Source organism: Nicotiana attenuata, chromosome 2 (assembly GCF_001879085.1).
Source record: "Nicotiana attenuata strain UT chromosome 2, NIATTr2, whole genome shotgun sequence".
NCBI classification, from domain to species: Eukaryota; Viridiplantae; Streptophyta; class Magnoliopsida; order Solanales; family Solanaceae; genus Nicotiana; species Nicotiana attenuata.
In genome coordinates, this window is record NC_031990.1 from 82,051,455 (window position 1) to 82,064,368 (window position 12,914).

Below are 12,914 nucleotides of genomic sequence, written 5' to 3' on the forward strand. Positions count from 1 at the left end.
ACCCCCCCCCCCCCCCCCGTAAAAAAAAAATTCTTTATATATTTTCAGTTTTAAGTTTTTCATCTTTCGGTTTACAGGTTCAAAATTTTACAAGTTCCACAATTATGAGTTTGGAGGTTTATGTGTTTGAAAGTTTACGGGTTTAAAAATTATAAAGTTTATGGGTTCGAAAGTTCGCAGTTTTTGCGTAAAAAAGTAAAGCAGCACATTAGTTCCTTTAGGTTGTGTCAATTTTTAGAGACTTGAGGAAGGGGTGGGGGAGGGGGGAGGAGAATTGCATAAAAAATATTTTCTACTCTCTAACCAAACAATAGAAAATATTTTCCGGAAAATGTTTTCCACTCACCATCCAAACAAGGCAAAATAAGTGATAAAACCACTCATTTCCCATGGAAAATATTTTCCTTCGTACCAAACGCACCCTAAATAAAGTAAATTGCGGACATATCTGACATTTTCCCAATCTTGTCAAGTTTGGGAAAAATTTTAAAACATTGTTTTTGTGGTTATTTCAACCGAAATCTCCTATTTGCTTGCTCCTTTCACACTTGCATCTCCTCAACAATGACCATAATGTAAGAGCACAACCTTATGTATTGATGCTAGCTAATATATGTATCTCTTTTGGAACCAAAAAAAAGTAGTAATAAGATGCAACGCTGTAACAGCCACCATAATTAGTTGACATTGCCAGTAGATAAGAAGACAAGATTTGTTGGCATAGCCAATTTCATCCACAGCCTACTCGGGTTCAAGTAATGTGGTGGCTAGTATGTACATATTACATATACAATCAACAGTAGATGTGATAAAATTCACACAATAGTCCATATGGCAATAACATCTCTTAGACCAAATACATACACCATGATGATCGCGTCTCCTTCGTGTTTGTAAGTTCACACTTTAAGCATAACCCCGGGATAGGGTTCCCTTCTGTTGAAAACATCATTTAGAACTGTTTTTGAGATTAAAGAAGCTTTCAGCAAATTCAGGGCCTGCAAAAGTTAATACCATCAACGACGATTCCATAAAATTATTAAATAAATCACGCATGTTAGATCCATTGTACATTTGAATCTTTTGGTAGTCTCCATACTGTATATATGAATTTATGGTTTTCAACCTGCGTTCTTCTGCTTCTGCACAAGTTATCATTACTTTCTACGTTATAGTCAGTTCAATTCGTCTCCTTCGGCTGATTTAACAAGTTTAGAAGATGCCAATTTTCCATAGAGGTCCTTATCTACCTTCTCTTTCTTTATTCTGTTTTCCAATTTGGGTGTTGCATTGGTGGATGAAGGGTGGCTTCCAAGGGTACCCGCTTCAGATTATCAACGGTTCATTCTTATTGAGAGGACTATGAGAATCAAGCTTTTCCCCTCCAGTTAGTGCATAGAGGGGAGTGGGCACTCGGCTATTGAGAGACTCCTATTGTCTTTCTTTCTTTATAGTGGAGTCTCCGACCCCATTTTGTTGCACTACCGGAGAGGACCCCTGGCCAACTACTTTCTCAACCGAAAATGGAAACAAGCCTACTGAGCGATTCCATTTATCACTTACGTTATTTCTAAAGTCAGAAATAAACTTTTAGAGTTTAAGCATGAAATCATCATTAATCTTAAAATGTATTATGTTCCTAAAACAGAGCAAACCCCAAAAAGAATTCCAAATATCTAGCAACAGATAATGAAAGGGATCAAGTAGAAGGCATACCTCATACTCTCCAATGAATACAATGCGCTCCTCCAAGTCATTGGTTGACACCTTCATTTGTTTAAGAAGAGTTATGATCGAGGTAGGGGAAAATTGAGTCACTAGAAGATTATCCAATATCATAAATGTTGCAGGTCCTTTCAAGTATCCTTCACCCTTTATAGTTTCTCCTGATGGAGATTTCGGATCCAAAATGATGGCCAAACTTCTAGCTTCTTCCTCACATTCTATTGATGATCACTCGATTTTTTAGTGTTCCTTACTAATGCTAAACCTCCAAAGCCATCATATCGGTATTTTGGGCATTCCTCTTCCACCCGAAGAATATGACTGTCAAAACCAGAGTATGGGAACAATTTCGGAGAGAGTAGCCTATTTTTGCACTCTTCTGATTTAATATAGTTTTCTGAACTCAAATTCTCAGCGCCCTTGTACAAATTATCGATGCACCCAAGTCTTGAGTTTCCACCTAGAAGCTTTACCACAGCCCCTAAAGGGAATGCAAGGAAACTGAAAAGGAAGTCTACAAGCTTGACCCCAGCTTCCGCATACAGAACCTTTTGCTTACTTTTGCTAACTATAAGCTTCAGGCTCATACTATTTGAGTTTTGAGACACGGCCTTCTTGTCTAACTTGGCACTTAGGGAATCTTCAAACTTTGATGTATCTTTCACCCAATTCCCCTGGCTAGTCAATACCATATCTGTCAAAGGTGTCTTGGAGAGCAATGAAACTTTCAGCAGTTGAAGCACCTACATTAGGTTATGCATCAAGTGATGAGGTAGGGAAGTTAACTAAACCAGAATAAAACAAGAAACAATGTGAATTGAAACAAAAAGAAGAGGCAAGTAAAAACACCAAAGTTTTATTGTGGTAATGGATGATACAAATGGATACTTCAGTAACGGTGCAAGCTCAATCAGTTAGTGGATAAAGAGATCATGGAGCAGATAACCAAGAAATTAGCAAAAGCGTCTTAATTATAACCTTTCAATCTTGCCTATGTTCTTCTAAAGGGTCAGATTTACTTTACTTCCAAATATTGTCTACATTTAACCTCCGTTATACTTTCGGGACATATATACCCTTACCGTTAGTAAAGTATACAAATCTACCCTTATTTTTAACAGAGGTCCACATGGCCTCACATTTCAATTAGGTGGACGCCACGTGGCATGCCACCTCACTACCCTAACCCCATTTTACCGCCTCCCCCAATACTTTCTCTTCCCCTTCCATTTCTTATGCCGCCACCACTTGTCCCACTCAATTTAATCAACATAGGCCCTCTTTGTTTTCCAGGTTACTGCAACTTCATTACTTGGAAGAAGCAATGACACAATATACACTGTAACCTTACCTCTTTAATGGATCTATGATTGTTGAAGTTTGTGACAAAAAAGAAATGCCCAATCATATTTATGTGCCTGAAACAGAAAACTTGGGTGATGCAGAAATTGGTATTTGTCATTCTGTTTATAAGTCCTGCTTTGAAAGATATTTTTTAACCATAAGGAAGATAATGGAAATAAGAGGGGTTTCTTTTCTCACAATTCTTTCTTTGTTTTGGGTGATTTCCTTACTATTTCAATCCGCCACATACCAGCAGAAGAAATACACACTAAAAAAATAAGAAAAATAATTGTCTGAACTTTGTCACATGTTATCTATAACAGATTAGTATAAGTAAACCATGATAACCCAAAGAAAGCTTTATTTCCTTTTTTTTTCCGGCTTAGGGACAAAAGGATCCTTATCAATAATGTAAGTTAGCTCCAAGCAATTACGGCGAAGAAGTGTCAATGGTATTGGTATACTGCAGCATAGGTATAAGTTAGCTCCAAGCAATTACGGCAAAGAAGTGTCAATTGTATTGGTATACTGCAGCATAGGTATAAGTTAGCTCCAAGCAATTTAAAGTAAGGGGACAAGTGGTGGCAGCGTAAGAAATGGAAGGGGAAGAAATAGTATCGCATAAGGGGTAAAATGGGGTTAGGGTGCTGAGGTGGCATGCCACGTGGTGTCCACCTCATCGAAATGTCAGGCCATGTGGACCTCCATTAAAAATATGGGTAGATTTGAATACTTTGCTAACGGTAGGGGTATACATATCTCAAAAGTATAACAAAGGTTAAATGTAAACATTATCTGAAGGTAGAGGGATAAATGTAACTCTTTCCTCTTTCTTTAATGAGAAACTCTTAGTTATCAATAGTATATGCATTAATAGAGCGAAAAGGTGCATTCAATGAGTACATGCATCACAAATCCTAACAACAGATCCCTACTCCAAGAGTTGGGTGAACAAGAAGAAACGCAATAGTTCGAAATTCAATAGTTCATCAACTATTCAAGAACTGTGTGTTAGTTTCTCTCTAAACCTTAATCCTGAACAAGGGCTGAAGAAAAACCTAGAGCAGCAGATGGTAAAATTTAATGTTTCAATAAAGTGGTCTAAATTGTGCTTGCTTAAAATGAAAACCATAAGAAGAAAGCACGGACAATGTGGTAAAGGAAAGAGTAAAATGCAAACTAAGTTGACATTCCAATTTAAGCACTTCTGCCATGCAATTTTATTCGTCCTAGGCATTAATGGCACGCTCGAATTGAGCTTAAATATGTCTTATATGAACAATAAGACAAAGTTCAGAGTGCTCGTTTAGCCATTTAAGCCAACCAATTTGGAGGTAAATATTTTCCCTCCTCCAATAAGTTCATCAGAAAAATATTTTCCAAAACATTTAAGCCAACTAAACATGGGAAAATTGAAAAACAATTTCAGGAAATTGTTTTTTCTCATACCAAACACACCCAAAGTAAAAGAATTTAGCTATCGCTCCTCCCGTCGGTGTAACTCTTCTAGGCTGGACCTTACTGATTGTCTAACCTGCCACCATTCTAATACTTAATTTTTATTTTTCTCTCAAGCCTAACTAATAGTACAGCATGACCTCGCTAACCAAATGCGATGATAAACCAGATAATAGTTGGAAGGAGAAGCAGTGATTTCAGAACTGCTCTTATGCATTACCTCTTTAGTGCCAACTTCTACGGTCTTTGCCTCGATTTCATTCTTGTCACTGACTCCAAGCTTTCCAAACAAAGCAGTTAAGCTAGCAGTTGAGGCTGGCATTATCTGTAAATCATCGGTGATCATAAAGCTCGCTGCACCACTCTTCAGAAAAACTTCCATCCTCTCTTTTCTTTTTAAAACTTATTGGTGATCTCATTGGAGAACCACAACGGCAACGTGCATTCTCAAAGAGACTATACAAGTTATTGATTTCATTGCAAGAGTATGAAGAACATGCAAACAACTTCCCTGCAATCTCTGAATGATCAACATTGAGCTTCAACTTTTCACATTGAACTTCTGATGTGTTTCGGGGCATGATCAACATAGATTTGCAATAGCTTGTACGCAAGAACCTAGGCTCAAGAGAATAAACACTGGCATAGATGCGGCTAATGGACCCTAGTTGAACCGTATCTTTTTCAAGAAGTCTTAAAACTGTGCCTAAAGGGACTGTCAAGAATGACAATAGTGTTTCAATGAACTCATGGTCCGACTCTGCAAAGATTACTCGATTTCTAGTCTTGTCAATCATAACCTTAAGTTTGATAACCTGAAATTGAAGAATCCAAATAGTCATAACTTTAAGCATGCTTACAATAATTGCTATTTGCCACTTTCTCCAACCATTTTGTTCGGCATTATTTGACTAGACGTGGAAGTAAGGAATATAATTTTAACATATAAGTTAAATGCACATAAAATATCAAAGGTGCTGTCGTATCACAATAAGTCATGTTAATGTTAAGAAAATGGACCTTACTCCTAATGGTAAGAATAGCACAAAATCCTAAAAGAAGATAGCGGTTAACAACCCACTCTCCCAACCACTGTCGGACATATAACACCTCCCGGACGCCCAAGTCCGGATATTTGAAGCAAGGACAAGATAACATGAGGGTCATATATTAAAATGAATTTTGTCTAATCCAAAGTTAAGAAAATGGACCTTGGACATAACTCAACCTAAGAAGTAGCTCATGAGGTGAGATTGCCTATTTATCAATATGAGATATTTTAACACCAGAGCAAGCTCAGGCCAGACCTTTGATACCATGTTAAGAAAATGAACATTTAGGCTAAGTCAGCTCAAAAGCTAGCTCGTGAGGTTAGGAATGCTCAAGATCATATAAGATAACAATATCCACTTCATCAATGTATAACACTTGACAGTTAACACAGAATAAGCATGTAAAATAAATAAATAAATAAATCAAGACAAAAAATAAAAGAATGTCTAGGAAATTGGAAAAAGCGAATACAAGTTAAAGAGCAAAAATTAAAGAAATTTTAGTTTAAAATACCGGAGGATCTTCATCAGATTGATGGCGTCTGGTAGACATGTCAACTCAGAATAAGAGAAATTGGGAGCAAAACGATGGTTTTCTGGACTGAGGAGTGAAGAATGTGAGTAAACACAGTGACTCAACTTTACTTATTTGTGATGAATAGGAAAAAGAAAGTCTTTTAATTATTTTTTTTAAAGTCAAGATTCCATTAACTAAATTATTAGGGGTCTGTTTGGCTGGGAACAAGCTATTCCAGAATTTGTTATTTCAAATTGGCAAAATTAGTTAATTTGAACTCATAAGAACTCAATAATGGAAGTTCAGAATTCCTCCTTATATCAGTCCGTTCAAATATTTTTAAGCTCAAGGAATTAGTTCTTAATCAATTCCAAGCAGCAAACAATCCACTTAATTTTATATGTGGCTGGAATAACGAAACCCAAACCTCAAGTCTATTACTTTAAAATAAATATTTTTTAAAATCAACATTTTTTTAACAAAAGTGCGGTGTTGTTGAGATCGAAAATTATATTGTAATTACTGTTTGGGATGTTGGGTGGAGTAATGCTCAAACCAATATTGCCGGAAAAGTCGGAATTACATTTGAATATGAAATTTCATGTTCAAATTACAAAGCTGAATCTGATGTTTGGATGAATTGAAATTGATTAGGGTTGGCTATGAATTTAAAAAGCAAATAAAAGAGAAGCTGAGTGCTGACTCTATAAAAAGGTACAGACACCTAAGAAAGAAGAAGACGAGGGTAGATTTGTAATTCTAATATTTGCTTTCTTTTTAAAATTAAGGACACGTGTCCCAACGCCATTGGTGCGTGACATAGATATGTGTTTGTAAAACTGATCAACTACAAAAGTATTGTCATAAACACAGTTTTTAAAAAGGTTAGTGTGTAAGATAATTTTTGTCTTTTAAAATTAGTTATGTCGGGATTGTTATTGTACCTTTCAAACAAATAAAAAATAGTATTACAACCTAGAATAAATTTCGAAATTAGTTATATCGTAATTTTATTTCAATAAAATATGAGATAAATTCATCTCAAATTTAATTTTGAGATTAATTTACTGTTTTGGTGCTGCGCAGTGCGCACTGTTGCAGGGCCTCGTCAAATTGTTGCTAATGACATTTCCATTTAACATGCTTTCTTAATTGTTTATTTAGATGTTATTTATAAGGATTTAACTTGCATAGATCAATTGAGTATATATTTGTACACCATTAGTATAAATTAATCTGCTATAACAAAGTCAGTTTTTATTTTTATGAGATTAAAGATTTGTTCTGTAATATCGTTATCATTGATTTGAATACTATGTAAATGTGTTTTACTATATCTGAACATAAACACTTTAAGGGGTTGTTTGTTGCAGATAGGGAGAATTAATCCTTGTATAAAACTATTTAAAATTTATTACATTAGTTGGTTAGTATTGTAAGAAGAGTTAATATTGGTGTAGAATCCATCATAGATTATACAATGTTCGGTTAGATTCTTCTTTCTTTTTTTTAAACCATATTAGATAATACCTGTATAAAATATACAATGTTTGTATTATTTGTGTGGGGTAGAATGTGATATAAGAATATATGTATTACATAATACATGGATTAAAATAAAAAATGACAAAAACACCCTTTCACTTTAGACTTAAATCTTTGTATGCCTCTGTCGTTCTATTAGCTTAGTCTTCTTAAAATTTGCTAGAGAGAGACTCTCATCTCTCACTGCACCCAACCCAATGGACAACACATCCAAAATACCTGACATACCACCGGATACGAACCACATGGAGGAAGATACCAACCAAACACACTCCTACAAAGAAATGCTTCTTGACAGACAGGACACCTGACAAACAGACTACTTTGTATCGGATCTTGAAAGGTCAGAATATAATCTAAAGGGCAAGAAAAATCTACGCCCAATCCTTCTCTCCCAAGAGGACAAAAATAGATTATATGAGCCATGGCGCTTCTCGGTCATCATTAAACTTTTGGCCGGCATATGCCACATCATTTTCTCCGATCCAAATTAATTGAACTATGGAACCCATCCGAACATTTACTCTTGATTGACCTAGGATGGGACTTCTTCATAGTCAAGTTTGGTAAGGAAGAAAACTTGATCAAGGCTATACACCAAGGCCCATGGTTCGTATCCGGAAGTTTCCTCTCTGTTAGACAGTGGCAACCAAAATTTGTCCCACAAGAAGCCACCCTATCTTTCACTGCGATATGGGTACGACTTCCCCAACTGCCCACCGAATTCTGACAAAGAAGTTCTAGAAAAAGTTGGCAGGAAGCTTGGGAAGCTTCTCAAGATTGATACGTGCACCTCAGCAACACTAAGGGGGACATATGCGAGAATCTGCATCCAAGTTCCACTAGAATCACCAGTCGCAACATCTATCACCATTGGTGATGTCGCGCCCCCTTTTTCCTCCGCGGGGAGAAGTCTGGGTTTCGACATTCACGGGGTGTAATGACTCATTTCCTTTTGGGAATTGGGTATTTGAAGAGTCGCCACCTAACGATTTAAAGTGCGTTAGGGCACCTAGAGTAATTAACTCTTGGGTTGGTTTGCATTACCAGAGATTAGGGTAAGGGCTCGAAGTAACCTCGAGGGGAAGGTGTTAGCCACCCCTCTTGGTCCACAACTGTGGGTCCCGGCCGAACTAATATTCACAAATTAGTCCATAAACAAATAACTGAAGCAAATGATTGCAAATAGAGCATGTTGGGCATTGTATAAAATAAGAATTTAAACAGGTTGTAAAAAAAAGGGAAAAATAGAGTTTCAAGCAAAGAGGGTTTGGGGGAAGAGGGAGGTCCTAGGTTGGTTAGCCTATAGGATCACATCAGTACAATGCCCGGTAATCACTCCTTAAAAAGGGGCTATGTGTGGCATTAGCGCACCGGTCATCATATCCATGTCTACCCTTCCCATCCTCTTATTGGTCATGCAAAGCGAGTGTTGGTCAGCGATCTCTATTGCGTGCTGCTACCCGTCCTTTCTCAATGGTCCTGGAGGGAGTTAGGACCTCTACCTATAGGTAGTTCTAGACGTACCCCTAAGGTTTTAAAAGGCGAAAATTCTAAGGCAATAGTCAAAACATTTAGGACTTTCACATAATGGGAGCAATTACGAGGCTCACAGTTCCCTCCTCAAAAATACACACAAGAAGCACATCTCAAGCACAATTAAGGTCTTTAAAGTCCTAAAGCAGGATCTCTAAGTGAATGTGCAGAAACAGACCAAACTTTATACCCAGAAGTTGTAACCTAGTAGCTGCCTATGGATTCTTTTAAAAGTTATTAGAATAAGAAACATTAAACAGCAGAGAAAGAGCTTCAGGGGAATGCAGTCTTGAGAATGCCCTAAGGCTTGCCTATATGCAACATACTATGTCTATATTGATGCAGAAACAAACAAGTTTTCGAAATAGACCCTTTTAATACCTATAGGCAGGATATCTAATGAGATTAAAGCAATTACGAAGGGACTGGTTTCAGGAAATGTTGACACTTAATAAGACCAGTTTTAAGAAATAAACTAGGCGAAATGAAATTGATTTATTAGGCTAATTAGATTATCAGACATAGTTGCGAATAGAAATCCCTATAGGTATGGTACCTAGGCGTATTACTGGTTTTGGTCAATTTGCAGTAACATGAGGAAAGACTCATTAGAACTGACTCGTAATAAAGTCCTATAGGCATGATATCTATACTTGGATTGATTTAAGACATGATGATTTGGAACCTAGAAACATGGTCTCAAACATGACAAATGCAGAATCTTATGGACATGGTTTCTATCTAATGCAAACGACATTGGAAGTGAAATCTTATAGGCATGATTTCTATTTGATGCAAAGCCTCCAATGGCCTCATGAGCCTCAATTCCATAGACAAATCAGAGTCTAGGTGCATCAAAGTTCCCTAAGGGCCTCAAGAACCTCCGGCAACGCTTACACCTAGACTTAGCAACCAAGAATTGAACCAGTGCAGTGTGGAAAGGCCAGCCTCAGTATGCCAGAGTTCAGAGGGCTCTAAAGAGGAACCCAAGGCAGTACACATACTAGAGGGGACAGAACTTATTGACTAAGAGTAAAGTGGAAGTGCAGGATACAAGTTGAAAAGGGTTATTAAAGACTATATTGGAAAGTCTGTTTTGAAAGCAATTAGTAAAGCAACAAAGATTGTTTGAAAAGAGGTTGGAGTAGTAAACAAGCTTAAACACCTTAAGAAAAGATCACACACTGCTAGTTTGTAGAATTCAGTAGTCATGCAGGGGTCAAGGGGTTGGGGATACATAGACATTCGGCTGCACAACCCAGCAAAGATCTTAGGACTAGTTTGGACATGCTCAGAGATAGTTGACTCTGGCATAATCACACACCAGTCAAGAGAATTACAAACACATAGAAAGGGTGATAAGGATTTGGGGATTCATGGGATAGTAAGCACACAAGAAGTAAAAGATATTTGACAAAGCATGCTTTGAAACACACATAAGGGGATACATTAATCCAAAGGGAAAGGGAGACATAATAGCATGCTGATAAGGCAACTTAACTACAAGTTCCACAACAGAACCACAAGTAGAAGCAAACTAGGAATAAAAGAAACTGAAACAATAAGAGAAGCATATTATTGTTGGAGCTTTAAATCAAAACTAGGACATACCAGTGAAGGTAGAAGTAAGCAGAATGAAAGAACCAAAGAGGACAGATGATTAGCCTTGGCTTTCAGCCGGCTAACAGTAGCAAGTAGCACAAGAGAGAGGGAGAGCAGAGATTTTCTAGTAAGAGAGGTAGTTTTTTGAAAACCAGTGTCTTGTTAATGAAAGACTTAGGGTATTTATAGTTGAAAGTAGGTAGTGAAATAAGGTAAAAATCATAGTAGTATACTAATTTAAGAACTCAGAATCAATCAATTAGAGAATCAAGGAAGTACTCCCTTAAGTTAAGGGAATCAAATCAAACGAGGAGATTCAATATCATATAAGGCAAGAAAAAAGATCAGTGCATGACTAAATAAGGAAGGAGTCAAGGTTCAATATGCATAGAGTAGCCGATTAGGACCAAATTCGTAGAGCCTTAATTAAGGACACAACTCAATAGAAATAAGTATCATAGCAACTATGGCAAGGAAATCAGTCAGCTTAAAGAGACGGGGTAAAGCTTGTAAGGCTTTAAAAGAAAATCTTTCAATCTCCATCAATTAAGGAAATCAGAATCAATCAAGAGGGAGTCATGATTCTTTATGTTCAACATATAAATAGAGGAGCTCAATAGACGTAGCAAAGGGCAAGGTTAGCCATATTGACAGCAAGAAGCAAGAGATAAACAAACAAAGTGAGCATGGTCACACAGAAGTGACATAAGTAGGCTAGGAATTCAGTAAACACATTCGAAGCCTAGTGACCACGAGAGATCAACAAGAATCAAGTAAACAGGCTAACACACAGAACCAAGGCAAAGAGAATCATGCTAACACACAGAACCAAGGGAAAGAAAATCATGCTAACACATAGAACCAAAGCAAAGAAAATCTTAAAAATTAGGACTTTAACAAAGTCGAGTTAAAAAACAGTAGGAGCATAAAATTGGTCAAAAATAAGCAAGGAAAAAGGTTTAATCATAAGGAAATCGATTAAAACAAGCGTAGAAGGATCTCCGAGAAACCCTAGTTTTTCAAAGAAAGTAAAGACGGTTTAAAGTGGAGGATCTTTCAGAAGAAGCTCGAGAATAAGCAAATCATAGAAGGAAACAGGCTTAAAGTGTAAAAATAACACAGATCTGAGAGATTCAGAAGAGAGTTAGGGTTTCAAAGGGAAACCCAAATAGAAATCGAAAGAACCTGTTGCAGACTTCACCGATCGTAACATATAAGGTGTGATTTTGCCCAAAATCACACTAGGGAAGCCATAAATAACAGAAACAGAAACCATAGGTCCAAATCGGCATGGCCCAGGACCCTTGGGTCTTAGAGATGATGAGCAAGGCGATGAGAGACTCATTGGAGGCTTGGGTTGAAAGGATGGTCGCCAGAGATGACCGGAGAAGGAGGCGTTTGACGGAGTCTAGGGTTAGGTTTGAGAGAGGAGAGAAGATGAGAGTATCTGAGGGCGGCGGGGATTTGGAAAGTGAGTAGGGTTAGGGGTCGTTTGGAAATTAAAAGGAAAGGAGAAATGAGGGCCGTTGATCTAAAAGATCAACGGTCAGGATTTAAAATAGCTTGCGTCGGGTAGTGGGTAATTGGATCTGGGTCAGGGTATTAAGTATAAAATTGGGCTGGGATTGGGGTCCGATTTGAGCTATAATTGAAAGCCGAATTTGGCTGTTATTTAAATAGCCAGTTTTTCCCTATTTTAATTTTAGTAAATAATAAGCAATTTCTGAAAAATAATTCAAGGTGCCAAAATGATTTAAAATACATAATTAACATTTTAAAAATATAGGGGTCAATTTTACACATATAAAATATAATTATATCTTAAAAAGGCTTAATAACGCAATTACATGCAATTTAGCTTTAAAATACTAAATGTAATTGTAAGAATACATAAAAATCACATTAGCCATATTTTGGCATAAGTATAGAATTTAAATAAATGAATTATCAAAATAATAATTTTGGAAATAGTTATTGGGGATTTTATGGATAAAAAGGGGAGAAAATAAGTCAACTTAAACCCTTAAAATTATGGGGAAAAATAGCAAAAGCCTTGTGTGTGCTTATATTGCATACATATGCTATTTTGAAGGTATTTATGCATATTTAAAATATATAGGGAAAAATTGGGTATC

At 36.8% G+C, this 12,914-nt stretch overlaps 1 protein-coding gene across 2 annotated transcripts; it reads right to left on the bottom strand.

Annotated features, from left to right (window-relative positions):
- LOC109213882 lies at positions 568–6,752 on the bottom strand. Of its 2 annotated transcripts, XM_019377720.1 has the most exons (4): positions 6,094–6,752; positions 4,748–5,342; positions 1,717–2,468; positions 568–998 (listed from the first exon to the last, which is right to left on the bottom strand). In XM_019377720.1, the coding sequence occupies exons 2-3, from the start codon at positions 4,907–4,909 to the stop codon at positions 1,944–1,946; spliced, it is 687 nt and encodes a 228-aa protein (XP_019233265.1). In that variant the 5' UTR covers positions 4,910–5,342; positions 6,094–6,752; the 3' UTR covers positions 568–998; positions 1,717–1,943. The 2 variants fall into 2 exon arrangements, with proteins under 2 accessions (XP_019233265.1, XP_019233267.1); XM_019377722.1 differs by lacking the exon at positions 4,748–5,342.

Bases quoted from the DNA above. Each gene is read 5' to 3' on its own strand.
- LOC109213882 (XM_019377720.1), bottom strand. From the start codon at position 4,909: ATGGAAGTTTTTCTGAAGAGTGGTGCAGCGAGCTTTATGATCACCGAT. The intron at 2,469-4,747 runs GTAATGCATAAG...AACCTAATGTAG, and splicing joins TAGAAGTTGGCACTAAAGAG to GTGCTTCAACTGCTGAAAGT.